Genomic DNA, 19,297 nt, shown 5'->3' on the forward strand with positions numbered 1-19,297 from the left:
CAAGTAAAACAAAGATTTTCCAAGTATCTCCATAGCCCTGATTTTTTTTTTCCCCGTCTGCTTCTCCAACCTTGCAGTTACTTACTTCTTTGTATTCCTTGGCTCGTACTCCATCACCCCTTCACAATAAATCTTACTAACACCTAAGAGGTTCCATCTGTGTGCTGATTAACCCAAGAACTTTAAAGAACAGTTGCCAGCTACAATGAAGATCACTATACGCCCAAAAGACAACACAGAAAAATATGTCAGCCATTGTGCTTGCACCCTTCAGGGCTGTTATTTACTTAGGCACAATCATGACCTTGGGACAAGAGTACATAAGACTCCTGCAAACACTGTCTCCTTCCAAGGGATTTTCTGTTCTGACATCACCACCTTTAGTTACAGGAAAATACCTAGAAATACTGTGTAAGCTCCTGCCATCTCAACCTAAAAGAAATACTGTTAGCAAACAAAAGGCTAAGAAAAATTACCATTTACACACTCAAAGAATATTTATTCTCAGCCCCTCTGTGTAGGGCCAAGACTGAAAAGGATTTAAAAATAAACCAAAAAAATGACTAGGATCACCTCGCCTCAAATGCATTATGCTCTGTAACTCCTAAAAAGGCTCTGTGGGCAAGTAGTTTGATTCAAGTCAAATCTTTACAAAGTCTAATCACAACCTGCAGAACACTGGAAGCTTAAAAATATTAACTGAATAAGTAAGTAAATAAATAATCAAATAATAAATTTAAGGCAAGATTCTCCTCTTTCCCCCATCCCCTATCCCAAAGACATGTGAAACTTTAAAATATGGGAAGTATGAATTAAAAAGCAAAAAATTTGCTCAAAAATAGTATTTCTTGGTAGGAATCAAAGACCTTCAAAAATCAAGTGCTGACCAATAGAAAGGTTTATTTAAACCAATCAGAAAACAACAATGAGAGTATAACCTATTCAAGTAAGCTACACAAAGACAATGTAAAACCCAAATGAAGTAAGAAAAGCATAAGAAAAGGGTAAAACTCTAGGCTAAAAGCAGGAAAGGATAGTACCGCTTAAAAGGCCAAAATTAAGGGGGATTTTTAAGATAATGACAGTACTCAATATGCAAAGGCAACACTTCCAGGAATCTCATACAGCAGTATAGAAGCAATGAAGTACATCCAGGACAAAAAACAGTCGAAGGAAAAGTAAGAGCAACTTTAGTAATAAAATTCTGGAACCACATAAAGACCATAACATTCATATGACAGGAAAAATGAAGTCCACCAGAACAGTAAAGAAAAAGATTATTAATGGTGAATGGACAAAGGCAGGGAACACAAGCAGTGAGGAGAAAGATGACCAAAAAGTACAAGGCCCCTGTTACTGCTATCTGCGACCATGTGAACACTAGAAGACAGAGCATTAACTGAAAAGATGCAAGACAGCCTGTAGAAAAACAAGGTATGACCAACACTGAGGGGAAAATGCAACAAGTGATATCCACATTTGTTTCAGTTCATGCAACCAGTTCTTTGTTCCAGTTTGGAATAAAGAAGTTTTCTCCATACCACAAACTTTCTACCAAGGGAAAAAAAATATGAAAAACCCTCCCCTATTTCCAAATGTTATGTTTAGTTTAGCATGAGTTAAACATCTGCATAATGTTTGCTAAATGTATAGATTTTTGCTTGGTTTCACACCATCACAGTCACTTTCCAAACCTATAATCAGTACTGAAGAAACTCAAAAATATTTCTTCAGTTTATTAATCATTAAACATGATGTTTTAGAAGTATAAAATATTGGTACATGTATACACGAAGATAATCCTATCATTAATAATAGAAAAAATATCTAATGTGACCATTAGATTCTAGATTTATAACTCATGAAATAAAGATTGTGTTTGAACAGCTTTGTTGCTTCGATCAACTGTGACCTTCATATGCAAAGAAAGCAATACAAATATCTTTCTTTGAACAGCAGTGATAAAAAACACAGTATGTACCTGCAGGAAATCCCATAACATTGAATATTCTGTCCAGCTGGTCATGGTGATAAGGATTACTAGTTTTGATATCTTCTTGTCGACAATGGAATATTGGCTCTGATGTTAGCAGCTCTGCAAATATACACCCTATGGCCCAAATATCTTTAAAAAAGGAGAACAGAAATAATAAAAATCAAATTAATCTTTCCAAAAGCATCTTGGAGAGGCAGAATGTTACTTTTTAGCTTATAAGAGATAAGGTCCCTGCACTGAAAATTTCAAGTTTCTGTTGCAGAAGTGCAACAATTCTTTAACGTTTCCTTTTAGCTACAGATAGAGAGATACACAACTCAGTAACTACACAGGAGCTGAGAGTATCATACAAGTTTTTGTGGGCTTTTTAAAGTGTAGTTACCATTTATTGCTGTAAAAAAAAAATGAATTTCATAAAGAAAAAAACCAAAGGAAACTATTTGGCTAACTGTCCATGTGTAAAATACAAATGAAGGAAAGCCAACAAACATCTTACTCCATTCACTGCCATACTGTCCTGGCCAAGAAATGTACCCTCTGATCAGCCACTGAGTTTAGTAAGTATTAAATGACTCAAAAAATACAAGGTGAAAAGCAGTGATACTGGAATAGGCCAAATGCTATCTGTAAAACCTTGTGGAAAGAGTAACAAGAAAATCACTCCATGCCCATGTACCTCACACACTCCTTTTTTCATAACATTCATTAAAAAAAAAATAAAAACACAAACAAAAAACCCCCAATACAATTCAAACACCTTTCCATTTTCACTGCTGTGTCCCAATCTGCAAAATCAGATAGCTTGAATTTTCTATTTTTCTTGGTTTTTCTAGTATATTCGAATGCAATTTTTAAAGTAAGGCTACACAGAGCCTTGAATGAACAAGAAAAGGTCATGAACAAGGACAAAAGCAAATGATGCAGAGAGCATAAACCCATTACTCAGTGTTTTGTATAGTCAGTTTTTATCTACACTGAAAAAAATTATGTACTAAAAGCTATGACCATCCATGCACTTTCACATGCTGCAAGCGAAGAAAATGCCAGTAAAGTGAAGGAACATGCAAATACAGCAAAAAAAGCAGTTTAAAGGCACATATAAAGAAATGTATTTGATCTATAAAAGAAATACAGTATTAACAGAAAAGTAAATGAAAATACATTTAAGTCATCAACAGAATTTCTGACAAAAACACTGACACAATCTTAAAAAAAAAAAAATAATGGCTACGGTCTGAGGAAAGAATTTCAGGTTACAGAAACAACGTCATCTATGCCGACGTACTACTTCCATGTTTGTGCCACGCAACTGGAGCGCTGCAGGGGAAGTTATTTCCCCAAAAATGGTTGCCAGGCTTTAACATACCTTTTAAATCAGCCAGAAAGAGAAAAACTTCCCAGTTCTCTTCCCTACAGTCTCTTTGCCTTCCATGGCAAACCGGGTCACATCCACCGAAGGTGAACATCCCTCCAGCCTGCTGCTGGGCTATCCCCCCACCCTACAGCCGCCTCACACAACGGCTTCTGCCCCCAGCAATCCCTTACCCCTGAAATGGCAAGAGCAGAGACCGGCAGAGCCAGGTCAACCGTGCCATGCCAAAGCTGTCAAAATTCAGGCTGGTAAATAGGAATTAAGTGGTGAGGAGGATGCAGCGTGAAGCTGAAGTAACTAATACCATCCTCACAGCACCTGCATTCTGCAAGGTTTGGTTTTTTTCTGGATATACCTGATGCAGTGCCACAGCCTAGCCTGTTGCATGACTGACCACATCTCACTACTTGAAGTGATTCCTGTTCACACTTGTGCTTTGAAGATTACACAGAGAGAGGCTAAAACTCAGCTTGTACTTCCAATTTAGTTTCAGTGCAGCCAATATATTCTTCATTCTCTACATTCCTTATTACAGGTATTTATTACACTAGGTGAAGACCTGTGCAATAGAATTAATGCACTGTGCCTCATCACCATCACGATACGGATTCTACTAAAGGTTCAAAGATGCATCTGTACATCTAACATGTACTAACATGTACTAACATGCTCTAACAGCATTTATGAAAGTCTTGTGTGAAAGCCATATACACTTATATTGGATTGCAGGGCATTTGGAGCCAAAATCCAGAAATATTTCATTCCTATGTATTGCCAGAGACCACAGTAAACCAGACAATTAGTCGAAGTATAATATTGTTTCAAGAAATCAGTAAGGTACCTTTGACACTGCTGCTGTCCTTTGTACTACTTATCAACGCTTCCATATTTGGGTACATTTTAAATAAAGAACAAAATAGTAAGTTTTTGTCCAATTTACTTACCAATAGCTTTGGTATAATGCCTTGCTCCAAGAAGCAACTCTGGAGCTCGATACCAGAACGTTACAACTACTGGATCCAAGTCTGCTAAAGGCTTCAGAGGTGAATTAAATAATCGGGCAAAGCCCATGTCAGCTGCAAAATTCAAAGAGAGACGCTTTAAAATTTGAGGAAAACTACCAATCTTTTTTTTTTTTTTTTTTTTAAAAACAAACTGATAGAGTTTACTTGTTAGCACTACCATCACTGCTAAATCAAATGCAAACACAGACTGTAGCAGATACGATTTCTGTGAGCACATTTTCTTAAAGCTTTTGTAGAAGTTACTGGATGTCATCACCTATGAAGTATATCATTATAAATCATTACTAACACGAGCCATTTACAACAAAGAATTAACCATTGTTCTGAAAAAGCGCATCAACTCACTTCTCAGGACACTGGTAAATCCTGACTCATTTTACCTGATATTGTCCAGTAAAATATTCTGTTATTACAGGATGGTCTTTCAAGAAGCAGCATTTTAAATGTGAGCAAAATGCAGGTTCTGCAAAGGTTAGAATGATTTATAATACATACATGCACATCACAAAAGCTCCCTCCTCATGAAGTTAGCTGTAGCAAGATTTCATCCACACAAAAACGGCAACTAAGCCTACAGCATCTACCTCCCTGCTAATTTTCTGTCAAGACCTATTTCCAGTAACAAGATACCAGTACTAAATACCATTTAGGCTATGTTTTTAAAATTCTGTTGGGGGGAATTATGTAATGAAAAACTGCTTTTTAGAATTGGTAGCATACAACTGCCTAGAAGGCTGTCTGAACTACCAATGTAAGTGATACAGGAAAACATGGGCAGAGACTAAAATATGCACCTTCTCCCACCAAATCACTTTCCCAACCCACCACTCCCCAAATCCCAAGACAGAGGGACTCTGTGGTACAGGGCTGTACACATGCTGAGAAAGACCCGAATGTAATGAGATGAGTAGCCTTTCTGAGGGGAAAGGACCTATACATTATAGCTCGCTGGTTGAGGGAAAACTGCAGTGTAAATATGGGTCTCTAAGTTGACTACACAAACCTTTTTTTTTTTTTCATATGCATTCCTATTTATGATTGTTTTAATGCATTTAAAAAGAAACATTTTACAGTTTTATACATTAAAATTTTGATTACTCAAGATATAATCAAGTCACTAGTAACTACGAAAAATAAGGAAATTGTTGGCAGAAAGTGAATTTATGACTCAAAATAACACAAAAAGCCTATAAAAATTATTTTAAGTTAAAGACCAGTTATGTATTTTTTAAAAAATTAGTTACACTGGAAAAGTGGAAGCCCTTGGTATGGGTATAACTTCTGCATTCTTTTCCTGCTGTGGTAATACCTTAAGAAAGTAAGGAAAAAAAAATATCTATATTTTGATACACACTTAGAAATCCAGGGTCCCCCTCCCTCTTCCCCCACTGGGAATGGATGGCTCAGAGGACTGGTGCTCCGATGCAGAATCTTTCACCTGTCCATTAACAGAGTGACTAAATTTGTGTTCTAAGTTATTCCCAAATGAATTCAAAGCTATAAATTAAGAAATAAATGGGTGGTCTATGTGCAATTACTAGCAAGTAGTTGTATACAGCAAATATCACCACCACAGCTGAACATGAACATGCCCAGAGGATGAACCTACATTCTCAATTTTGGAAGCAACCACTCCGTGAAGAATAAGGCAATAGGAAGATATTTTCCCTTCCACTGTCCGTGCTGTACCTGTTTTGTACGGAGAAGACCTCAGTCTCTACTGTCAACCTTAAACTTCAAAAGGGCATTAAAAACTTTCAGGGTAGGATCTGCAGAAGCGTTCAGCCTTGGGCCATCTGCTCCCTGGATTTCAAAGGGCGAGGGAAGGACTAGAGCAGCACTGAACTCTCCAAGAAAACCCTACCCTGAAGCATTATACTAGTGATTAACAATATAGCTCAGATAAACAAAACAGTAAGAGTACAGAGCAACAATGCAGAAGAATAATCTTATAAAAGAAAGTCAGAGGGATGTGAAAAAGATGACCTAGCTTTAAAAAAACCCCTTCCAAACAGGGCTGCGTTACCATAGCAAATGTAAGCAGGCTGTGCGTTAGCAGTCCGCTATCAAAGTGCTGCCACGCTAATGCACAGCCTGGTATAGCTTATTGCTGTTAGACTACAGTTAATTTTTATTTATTTAATTTAAAACAATTGAAGTTCTACAAGTTATTCTCTCACTGTGAACAGTAACTCCCACCATAAAATGTTACAATAGTGGGGAAAGTGTCGGGTTCTCCCTACCCTGGTACATACACCCCGGTTTGAGCATTTATATAGCAGTAGTTCCCATTTTGGCTGAACTGTTGTGTTTTGGACTTTTAAGATCCCTTGCATTTATCTCCAAGGGACGTGCCTACCCTTTCAAGAACATTTTGTAGGCTAAATGCCACCTTTGATTCCATTATAACATTTAAGGTTTGTAGCGATGAGTCCCTATTTAGATTTTTATAAGCAGCAGCAAGATAATGTCATGGCATTATGGGGGTAAATGGAGGAAATTTTGAAATCCTCTTTCTTTCTCCTCCTTTCCCCCTAGGTTGTCCCCTTATCAAAATCCCCCACCCCACCAAACACCCACTTAAAACAAAATAATGACATTTTCCACTTTTTATTGATGAGGCTACAGCATTTCATCATCAGAACTGGTGCATGGGGCTAATATGAAGAAGCCAGTCACTCAGAAAACATCATTTAGGCAATGTGCCCAGGCACATACTAGTATTACAGTGACTACTTTAGGTGGTACAACTGCACCTTCAGAACATTCTAACTTAAATGCTACACTGGGACTTATCAAAGATATAAACATACCAATTTTTACTCTTCCTCGCTCAGGACCTTCACCCATAACTAAAATATTAGCAGGTTTCTGTGGAAAAAAAAATAAATATACAATACATATACCACGATAAACCTAAACATTAGTCTCTGAAAAGTTAGTTAAGCTTTGTTTTGCCAGTTTTAAACCAACTTTGTTTTGATAAAAATGACAAGTTTCTCTGACACAGTAAAGCTGTGCAAGGACCCAGACACAGGCTCTCCCTGACTGCATCTTCCTCACATTTTGGCATTTCTGTGCTCCAGCACCATGCTCCCTGACACCCTGGTGTCTGTCCTCAACCCATGTGAGCTGGCAGTTGCCAAGCCGCTGAGATTTCTACCAAAGTTGCCCTAGATCCCTTTGGCAGGAGTCAGCCCCATTGCTGCCCACCACAGGGATGGGAAGCCAGCTCTACAATACGTTTTGCCCAGTGTCGTTAGGCACATTTGCAGACACATTTTACATAAAAACCACCTGCATAAGATAGAGATTAAACATTACCATATCACTTAATATCGGAGAGAAAAATCATCTAAATTATTCCTATTTACAAATATATACCAATTCAGACAGCTGCAAAACTAATAAGCAATTGCCTTCACATTATTTTTCTCTCCCTCTTTCCTTTCTCTTACTAGGGAGGAGAGTTAAAAAATGGAGCTAGAGTTCAGCTGGTTACAAACATAACCACTCACTTCTCAATCCTATATTTTGTGCCATCCTGTTTCTCATAATCCAGTCTTGGCATCTACAGTCAGAAGGTTCCTCCAGTACTAACACTGTTTATATAAATCAAACCTGCATTGCTTATTTTGAGGGGAAAAAAAGTCAGGAAACTCACAGCTAGAGCTGAAAATGTATACTAGACTTGTTTTGGAGTAATTTAGACAGCCATTCATACTGTAAAGCATGGACAAAACAGAGGCTCCTATTCAGCTGTGAACCGTAAGAATTACAGTAAGGCTGAGTTACAGTTCTTGCTTTGCTTTCCCAGTTTAAATTGGCCTGGAAAGTACCCCAGCAAGATAGTTTAGGCTACCTAAAAGTTAATATAATAAATCCTAGTATCTTAGTATACTAACATCTTAGTATTATTTACCAAACATATTCTTGGAAAATCTCATGTCTTCCTGAATCGATCAGGGTCTGGTGTAAACACATTCAAACAGACAAAAGACCACACACTTCGATACCAGTCTAGAAGTAATTCATATTGTGTAAAATAAGGTGCAAAAATTAACAACCCAGCAAAAAAAAATTCCTTGAGAAACTTGAGTACTACTGCTTATGAAATGCTCCAACATGGATTTCTCAAACTGTACAATCCACGTACAAAATGTGTAAAAGGAATCTGAGGTGTTGCATCTCTGACAGCAGGTTAAAGACAGAAGAAAATATTATAGTTTGACTGTGATCAAAAAGGTAAAATATATCCCATTCTCTTCCCAGCAGCAGTAACAACAGATCCAGCTTGTGCTGCATTAGATCCGCGATATGTAGAACTTGTGTCCTACACCGGCACCCCTGGTTTTTTTTGTTGTTGTTTTGGTTTTGGCTTTTTTTTAAAAAAAAAATATTGAAGGCATACATTCCAGTAAGTGCTGCTTCAACATAAAAAATGCAGTACGTGGGCACACACCTCACAAAGTATTCTATTTTGATTGTTTCTAGAAAAGTCCTAGAAATAAACAAGCAGCGTAAATCTTAAAATTCAGAGTTAATAAAGCAATTTAAATTGCTAGGTAAGAAAACACGTAATTTTACCACAAATCATTCTATTGCTACGCTGTGACTGAAAGAGCAAATATGCATATATTTTACAAAAGCTGCTTCATTATATTTGCAGTGTTTAATAAACTACATGCCTAATAGATATTTGAGTAGAGTTAACAACATATTACACAGGCACTAAAATTTCTCTGATAATTCATACATCCTCCTGAAGTATTATTTCCCACCCCCTGCATTTTCACAGGTTGCTAATACTATACAAGAATGCTTGTAACATCCTCATGATGTTTTTACCTTAAAATATTTTACTATTTGGATTGCGGTAGGGACAAGGAGTCATATTCACAGACTCCATTATGCCAGACGGTTAATCAGCACAGCTCTGGGTAACAATTCCTGCCTCAAAGATCTTCTATACCCTAAGTTCAAGATCAGTACAGATGAGAAGAGAAAGCACAAGAAACAAGACAGTACTGGTTAGCAAAATAAGTAGCAACAGCTTGATTCACACTCATTTTTTTTCTTCCTCTCAGGATTTACAGAAGACATTTAAAAATACATACAATTTAAAAATCCATGTAGGAGTCTTCTAAAGCCACAAAAAAAAATAAAAATCAGTCAATCTGGAATAACGATTCACAGTAGTTCAACTCCTTCTAGATTCAAAAGCCCTTCACTGAAACAGCTCTGTTTCAAACAGAAGATTCCGACTACAGACAAAATTTTTTATATAGTCACATCATTGTAAAGATACATCATCACAATTAAAGATTACAAAAATTAAAATCAGAGGTCTTATGCTGAAGGTTCCCTTTCCTAAAATCATTGCATTAATAGCCTGGAACAACATTATTAGTTGAAAGAATTTTACAAACAAGACCATTATCAGTATTCAAATTCAATAGGGGAATATCTACCAGGCAGCAGCATAGGGGCAGTATTGGTGTTACAAAAAAGTAAGCATTTTGAGGACTCCCTGAAAAACATTCAAATCCACTAATTTAAGTCAAAATGTGGGTCAAGGATTCTTGTTAGAAATCTTTGACTCAAGACACCCCAAACTGGAGGAAAAAGATAAATGACTCCCCAGATGCATCTCTTTGGGCAACTCATTACACATTAGAGATTTATTTGCAAAGAAAAATAAGCAGTCATTAGAAACAAAGGGAGGAATCTGGACAAGCTTCAGTTTAACTTGTTTAATTTCAGTTTAATTTTAATTATCCAGAGAAAACGTAAGTTTAAAGTGCTTATTCGAACCACTTGGGCTGAGTAAGAAAAATCTTCCAGCAATTTTTATATTGTGTTCTAAAAACACACTACTTTAAAGCTACTATCTTTTTTTAATATAAGTACAACAATCAATTTTTAAAACTCATTTTTGTTTTAATAGAGGCATATTGACTTTTGTTGTCAAGGAAAATAAATTTGCTCATGCCAGAAGAAAATACAAATGAGAAAGCTGTTATGATCCTAAACTGAACGTGAAGAGCCATGCAGTGATGTACAGCTGAGCACTTCAGACACCAATAAAACAACTTTCTGACAACCCCAGAGAACGAAATTCAAGAAAAATCACCCTCACCACCACCACACCTCAGCAGCAGCGAAATAATTCATTCACATGGAGGAACAGCCTTGTGACCATGGCACAGCACTAAATCTTATCTTGTCCTAGATTTGGCTTCGTAGGAGCCCTTGTGTGATTCCTAGGTAAGTCCTATTGTCATGCATGTAAATCACTGTTACTACTGAAGAGAGAGCAAAGATCCTCACTGAAATATTTTAGGATACTTCTAATTTAATCATTATTTGCAAACAGGAGTCCTAAGATGCAGGCTAATTTCAAATAAAGTGCTAAAAACCCAGAGGTTACACCAACAGGTTCATAAATCTATGGAACTTCAGGCAGCCACCTTCATCCATCTGCCTGACTTGTCATGATACCGCTCTGTTCACCCTGATGATCCTAAAGTCTCTGACGATGATGATTCTAAAGTCTCTGCATAATTCCCAAACAATCTACTCTTTGCCTTTCCTCTGTTGGAGTGTTTTCATTTCCCTCTAACACATCAGATGAGTTTACTCCCATTACCTCTTCTCTTGACATCAGCAGAAAGAGCAGAAAACTGCTCCTTAACGCTTCTGAACACACACACACCTCTTCAGTCCTACCACCTAGATGTGATGCCTCCTCTGCTCAGTGCTTCCTAGCTGGTTATTTCTCCTGGACGTATGATCATTCTTCTTGCTCCCCTCTAGCTGTTCTGCCTTGGACCACCTATTTGTTTGAACTCAAGTGCTCCAAATTACACACTGCTCCTGCCGAGGCTTCACTAATGCTAAATGCGGCAGAGGGGTTTTTACATGCCTTGCACAGCATCTTCCACTTTATACAATGCCAGTATGGCATCGTGTTTTGCCTCACTGTGTATTGCTATTGATTCATGTTAAGGTTACGAGTCATGCATTTTCTTCGTGTCTTTTCTGCAGGACTGTTACTTGATTTTTTAAAATCATTGTTCCATTTGAACAAACACTGCAGTCATACCGCTTTTTAACATACACTGAAAACATCTGTGTTCATTCAGAGTAGCAACTCAAGCTTCAGAACTTACTTGGTTTTGTCTTCAAAACAGAAAAGAACACGAAAATTATACCAATCTATGTCTTGACAAGATGTGAGCATATCAAAAAGAGACAGCATTCCTGCTGCTCACAGCAAGTTATTCATAGGAGCAGGAGATGATTACTTATTTTATGTCTGCATACTAGATGTCTGGAAATCACAGGACATTTTCTCATGCTCCAGGAATAGTAGTCTGCTGTTGTGTCCTCCTTTCACTAAATTTTACTCATCAAAGCAGTGAGGAAAAAAACCTGGCATTTTTGGAGAGCCCAGCCACTGGGATCTTTGATACTTACTACTTTTAGCATCAAACCAGGTCTGTGGGAACTATTATTCTACTTGATTTTTTGCTACTAGGCTGTTTCTGAACTTTTTAGTTTTCAAAGGTTGATTTTAAACATACCTATCAATAAGTAACCAAAATTCCTTTAAGTCAGCTATAGTATTATAACGTAGATGCTACCCCGCTCCACCCCCAACTTATTAACTGTTTGTAGTAGTCCCATGTATATTTATGAACACTCATCCTCTTTATACCTCCATTTTAACGCACCTTCTAGTAAGTTTTTAGTATCATTTAACCAACTTCCATTTGGATAATCCTGTACTTAATAGTGTGGCTACTAAAGCATTACTCAGTAGAGGGTTCACAGCAATGGGGGAAGTCCCACAAATTGTTAACCACTAATTTGTGTATCATCAACAGCTGTGCCACCAGTTTTCAGAACTGGCCATCCCACCCCTTTCTACCTGTGATGAGTCAAGATAATTAAAGAGCAGAACACTGGTTTTCATTTAAAAAAAAAAAGCAGTTTAACTTTAAAAGAACAGTAACAAGCAAAGCGCTTTTATCCCTAAAGTAGTTTGCTTTTGCAATCATGGCCTCAACAATGATTCTATTAAGATTTAAAATTACTTTTGAGTATGTTAGACTTCAAAGTATTATTAAACACAGGAACAGATTCAAATGCATAACCCCATGATGACAAAAAAATATTTCAACTTCGATTGTATGTAAGCAAGTGCCTGAGAAGCATGAAACACTAACAAGTTAAAAATGTCTTGCTGTGAAGTTTGCAATTCAATGGCAAGTAAAAAAAATAAATCAAAATTGAAAGATAACTACAAGGGCTTACCAAGTTGTAGCCTGCTTGGAACAGCATTTTTGTGACACAGCAGTAAAAATCTTAACATATTTATGTGGTTTATCACTTCCCAGTTAGGTCCCCTGACAAGAAAAAACTGCAGCAAAATCCTACTAGCCTTCAGATAGCCTTGCAAAATTCACACCCCATCTTAGGGTCTCCCCACAAACCACTTATGCTTCTTAAGGTACATTACCTTAATAACTTTGTTGATCTTCAAGTACTCATAACATACACCAAAACATTCCCTGATTATCGAGGTGGGGTGCTCCCCTAATGCATTCTTAGGGATTGAAATTGACTTTTTTGAACATTTTATGGTTAAAGGAAAAAAAAAAATCAATTTTCTTTCCGTTTTGAACAAAACTGACTACATTAATGCTAAACAGTACTCTAGCACAATTAAAGTGTCAATGCAACCATATTCAAATGATATTACCAACACTTTTCTGAAATCAAGGAAATAACTTCAAAGATGTACATCCACAATTAAGATAATTTCAGTTGCATTTATTAACTGATTTGGGGCTTTAAAATAAATCATCATCAAAAGACCTCTACAAATAATGGTGAAAACAATGGCTGCGCAGAACTCAATATTATTAAATCTAAACATTAAAGTCATCTTTTTAATTAAAAAAACACATCAATTATGAAAAGCACTGGAAAATACAGAAAATTTATTTTAATACTTCCTGTTAATTATCTTCTTATAAAGAACATCTCAGAGCTGTTAAAAAAAAATATAAATCAAGCACCTAAATAAAATCCTCATTAAAACCAGGAACCATTAAAATTAACAGTAACAGCCAAACCAAACCAAACCCCTACATTATCAAAGCACACATGCTCCAAGATTTCAAAAGTATGGAAAGGATTTGGATAGGATAGCAGATAGAGGGATGCCATGTCTATGCCAGGGAGGCCTTCTGCTAGTTACCATCACTGTACTTTATCTCTGTTCCAGCCTGATGAAAGCTGCTGGCCTCACTATTACATTTTTATGCTCTGAACACACTCCAAGAATTTTCTTCCTTTGCTGTCACTCAATTACTGCCAACTTGGGGCAATGTAACGTATTAAAGCTCACACATAGCCTAATATGCAGGCTTTTCTATCACTTTCATTGGAACTGAAGTGAAGTTGAAAGAATAAAAACCTAATTGCACTCTTCAGCCAACTCTCCCACTCCCTAAAAATGTCCATCAGGACAAGCTACAGGGTGTGATGTTCAGTATCGTCTCCAAGGAAGAAAAGGGATATCCACAGGCAAAAATATGATTGTTGCAGGAAAATCTAACATATCAAGTATTGTTAACACGTTATTCAAAAGTGTAATAACAAACTTAATACACATTTCCTATGAGTTTTGTGACGCAGGCGATTACTCTGTCCATAGATCAGGATGACCTAATGCTGTGGACACATCAGAGCAGGATCAAACACAAGAGAAGGGTGTGCACTGATAATGGGTTTTAGGTACTACATTATTGCAGATGTAATTCCATCTCCTTTTACGATTTAGATTCTGCCTCACAAGTGAAAATTTTGAATGGGTAATAAGAACACCAAGAACCATTCTTGCTCACACATTTTCTTGGAGCAGCTTCCACCAGTTAAAAAAGCATTCAGCAGTACTGTAGTCTTATACCTTCTAATACTTTCACATGAAGGAAGAGAACTGCTTCATTTACTCACTGGTTTGCATGCAGTTGTGGTAGCCCATGCCATTTTCCTTAACAGACCTGTTTTATTGTTGTTTTTCATTTAAACAGTACTCTCCTCACTCTCATATCACCCTACTTGTATTGACTGAAACTAAGTCCTCCTGTTCTAGATGAAGCAAAAATAAAAAAGTTGAAAATTCTGCACAATTTATTACGATGCATTTCCCAGTGGCTGCCTGGGCTTTGTTTGTCCTTACTTGTTAAAGAACCTTTGTGCACAAAACAAACACAACATTTCTAACAATGCCCCAAAGGTTATGTTTGTGTCACTCATGTTCAGAGCAAGGAGTTTATACAGAGCAAGCTTTTCTATGGATAAGTGTGCCCTATTTATAAGGCAAATTTTTCACAGGCTACTTGGAGACTGCTTTGAGTCAATCAAGGGACTGTCTTCTTACCATCTTTTCAAACTTTCCTCTGTGGTAAGATGTATGTAGATCATTCATATAGATCAATGCAATTTTTTTTTCTACAGCAGGATGCAGACAAAACAATCACTGTGGTCATTTCCTGTATTTTGAACAATTTATATTCCTATCTGCCACAGTATTTTACAGTTACAACTTTGCCACCACCTCAACAAGGTACTTAGTACTAAAAGCGCAACAGAACTACACTGCAAGCTGCATCTAAGTTTCTAAAATCATACTCAAGGGTTTTTACTAAATCCTACTGCAGGGGTTTTATTGACTAAGCTTACTTCAAAGGAACACTCGTGATCGAAATGCTTCTAGTCCTCCCTGCCTCTGTCACATCAAAACCAAAAGTTACATTGATACTTTTTCCTGTCTGGCTAGTACAGCTCATTAGCTTTATGATAGGAATTAGATCAGAAACTTCTAGAATGCCTTTCCTCTGTAGAAGTCTTACCTCTTACATATCTAGACAGGAAAGTTCTCTCAGCCAGTTTACCTATCACTACAATGCACTGAGCTGGCCTTCAAGCAGTGAAGGATTGCTTACATCATCCTCTTTCCAGCATAATCACGTATCTGGCCATCTTGGAAAGCCAGCACATTGAAAATCAGACTAGTATCAGAAGAACACGTTTAAAGCTACAGAAAACAAAGAAATCTAGTACAGTCTGCTGCCCATCAGTTAATGTATTTGCAAGCCAAAAATGTCATCTAATTAGGGCAGGACTTTTGTTACTAAAAAGGCAAAACCAGATTCAAACTACCTAAAAATCCTCTTATTACATATACACACAGAGATACAAAAATTATCTGTATCAGGTATCCATATATGAATGATATTCCTCAATATGGTACTTACATTACACACATATAATTCTCATTCTATGATTCTACTTCAGTTATCAAACTACTTAAATGCCCTGGAGTTTAAAAACGCCAAAATATTTCTAAGCTTGAAAAAAGTAATAGCAAAAGTATTTTACCAAAACCAAATTTGACAAAACAGCATCTTAAGGAATGAGCCCTCTTTACATAAAGAATGCTGGTTCTGCATGTGGGCACCCTGCTTTCTGAAAAGTGCAGACATTCAAGACAGAATGACAGGGTAACTACACTTGCTAGGAAGGCATCTCCTTTGCAGTATTCAAAAATCCTTAGCTACGGAAACGAGAAGCAGAATATTTTCTAAAGTTTCAATATTGAAAAAATAATTGTGAAACACATAAAACTTTAAAATCTTCATTTTTGTTACCAAGAGATTTGTTTGTAACCACTGTTACAAAGTGGTCATCTGACCATCCTTTTGTACAACCACAGCTACATTCTGCTGCTGCTCCTCTCGCCCTCCTCTTGCATTTTTTGTACTACGTGACAGAATGAAGTTCACACAGGTTTTAGTGCACGTTCTTTTTGCAAGCAACTTTCTTTTCTGAAGTCTTTGTGAGGGCAGAATAAATGGACTGTGAGACTGCTGCAGCAGCAACTACTAAATGAATTTATGACGGACTAAAAATGTCAAGTTCAGCACATAGGAAGTGATGGGATACCTCAGCTGTCAGACAATGTTGGGTAGCTGACTTGAAGGTTTTCAGAACACCACATTTCTAAATATTGTCTTGTGAAAGTTGCTTAATAAAGAACCATTAGGAGAAACATCAAGCCTTTTAGACAGTTAAACAATGGAGTTAACTTTTACAAGGAGCTCCTACAACTTCACAAGTAATATACTTGAATAAACCTTTTAAAAATCTCCTAATAGTCCAATTTTCCTCACAGTCAGAAATAACAAAGCACCATAAACACTGACGTGAAACATAAGTGATATTGCTTTTGTAAGCAGTATGAGGATCAAAAATACTCCTCCAAAACTACTTTCCTGTATTTAAAAAAAACCCTATTCTTCATTCTACACATTCTTATTAAAACATTCATCACAGACATCCTTAACATTTTCTGGTTAAACATGATGCCACTTGGGCAACACCCATGCATTTTTCCAAACGGTTTTTATATGACCTATGTAATTTTCCTGCTAAAAAGTTTAATTATTTGACTTTCTGCTTTGCTACATATTCTGTCCCCAATTAAGTCAGTCTGCTATAGGATTCTTCCATCTTCATTCAGAGGTCCTGTAGAAGAGGTACGTCATATGCAATTTTAAATGGGCAATACCTTTTTGAGCATTCTTCATAGTTAACAGGAGTTGTTAGTAAGTTTCAGATCTAATCTTATAGGCATCAAGGTATTACAGCCTCATCAGACCTTGTTCTCTTGGGGAAGGGGTAAAGGACACTTACTAGGTTTCAAAAATTCCAATAGAAAACGACACAAATCTTTTATAAAAAGCTTTCACTGAAAAAAACCCCAACACCTTCTCTTTTTAAAAAAAAGATTTCACATGCTTCATGTATTAATTCACTCGTTCTCTTTTTCTTCATGAAATCTTTCAGTCTGGCGCATCTTAACAAAACAAGGTGTTCTTTGACAGCTGCAGCTTTTGAAGCCCATGTCCTCAGCTTCTAAGTCCTAGATCTTCTTCCTTCATTTCTCACTGTACATATTCCAGCTCCCTCCTATGCCTTTTTTCCCCACATTCAGAATCTTCAAGCTACTTTGCCACCTGCCATCTGTTTTGATGACCAAGCACAAAGGAGCAGCGGAGAGAGGCAGGCACTGTGAATGATCAGTGAACCACTACCTTCAGAGTGCAGCCAAGCCACATTGAAATAGCCCAGCTACAACTCCCAATGCATTTCTCCTGGAACATATCTCCTCCTCTATTCAGCATGTGCTTTTCATGAAATATGAAAGAGTTTGACTGTTTGGATGCCATATCTTTCTACCAGATGTATCTGAAATTTGCTAAGAGACACAAAGGTTACTTGGAAGAACTAGCAAAAAAGCAACATGCCCGGCTAAGTTTTGTCACCTTAAGCTGCCAGGCTACAACCACACAGTATCAGCAAACGAGCATAAAAGTTTTTTATTGTGCAACACGCAACACCATTTCCTTTTTTTCCAACTATTTCTGGTAGACACTGCAGTAGCAATGCTACTGTTTCTCCCGTCTAGAACTCTAAAGCACCACCTTGTTTCCAGTTCAGAAGTCAGTATGCAACACCTGTTTCTGGTGCTGTTACTAAATGTGGGTTCCACCAGACAGGGACAAACTTCTCAAAAGCTACCACAATAACAGTAATTCTTCATGAAAGACGCTGAAAAGGCCTGCCTTGATTTGATACCCTGTAAAGATGTAAATGGTTATAAAAATCAGTCATGAAACATTCTATCTAGCCCTGCAGGGTTCTAGGGAGAAGGAGGAGAGAAAAAACAAAAGCAGCACTCTTCACAACTGCATTTATAGCTATTTGAAAAAACCCTCCACATTACTTTCAGCCTCAAATTTGCAGTTCCCCTTTTGCAGCAGTTCTTGCCTAACTGCTAACTGATACGAGATCACAGGGTAAAAATGATTTGATTTACAATAACAGAAATGTCAGGAAAAAATAAGGAAAAAATACCCTGCTTCCATTACTTGTGTCTGACAGCTCTGCAACAGATAATGTAGTTATATATTTTTCAGTTATCAGTAATAGTGTAATGTAACTTCACATCTCCAAATACTCATCTATATTGTATTCATCTGTCCCTAAAACATCAGGTGGTTAAAAAAGCACCCTTGTTTTTTCTGTTTCTTTTTTGCACCTTGTACTACTTTGATGTTGAAGTTTTCAGTGACTACAGAAGTCCAAATTCAGAAACTTTACCTGCATTTCCTCTAGGTGCTCGCCAGTTGTTAATGACAAGATTGTGGAACTTTGCTTTTATCACTGCAGAGGATTAATTATTTTGAGAATTATTTATGGAAAATAAATGCTGAGCTAAGGAGCAAAACAGTTATTAATAAGTAAATTTAGGTTCCAACAAACAAAAGTCAGTAAATGAGACAAACCAATATAGTCAGGCATTTTGAAAACACCTGCAGAAGATAATGTAAAGCTAAAAAGTATTACTTGTCTTTATAATTACTCAGATAAAAGTTGGATTTGATTATCAAGTAAATGAGGCTTTGAATAAAAGTAGTAGTGTAAGAAAGGTAGATTTGGAAAATGTTTTTGAAATCCTGAGATTTCTGACCTTTCCTTGCACCCCTGTTTTCATTAGTATGAAGTTTATAAACAGCTTTTTACTTGCAAACAGAAAAATATCTACTAAAACGTTCCCCTATTCAGGGCTTCACAATAAATAGGAATAGCAGTATTGTGTAGTAAAAGATTATCAAGAACTTCTGGGATCAGTTTCCCATTTTTGCTAAACACTGGTTGCTTGGATAAAAATTATTTTCATGTGTAACTGTTGATCTCACATATCATAAATCTTGGGGGTTTACTCTATCCTTTCATATTCCTTACTTAAAACTTGTTAAATGACCT

At 36.9% G+C, this 19,297-nt stretch overlaps 1 protein-coding gene across 6 annotated transcripts in view; it reads right to left on the minus strand.

Annotated features, from left to right (window-relative positions):
* Positions 1 to 19,297, minus strand: part of CDK8 (cyclin dependent kinase 8) — an 83,771-nt gene that overhangs the window by 13,587 nt on the left and 50,887 nt on the right. For 3 of the 6 annotated variants that reach the window (XM_055802036.1, XM_055802035.1, XM_055802038.1), the window contains 3 exons: positions 7,207 to 7,264; positions 4,313 to 4,444; positions 1,982 to 2,125 (listed from right to left, as the gene is read on the minus strand). In XM_055802036.1, coding sequence (XP_055658011.1) covers positions 1,982 to 2,125; positions 4,313 to 4,444; positions 7,207 to 7,264 — 334 coding nt within the window. The remainder of the gene's footprint in view (positions 1 to 1,981; positions 2,126 to 4,312; positions 4,445 to 7,206; positions 7,265 to 19,297) is intronic. The other 3 variants (XM_055802039.1, XM_027781547.2, XM_055802037.1) reach the window with 2 other exon arrangements.

This window comes from Falco peregrinus, chromosome 4, assembly GCF_023634155.1.
Source record: "Falco peregrinus isolate bFalPer1 chromosome 4, bFalPer1.pri, whole genome shotgun sequence".
Taxonomy (NCBI): domain Eukaryota; kingdom Metazoa; phylum Chordata; class Aves; order Falconiformes; family Falconidae; genus Falco; species Falco peregrinus.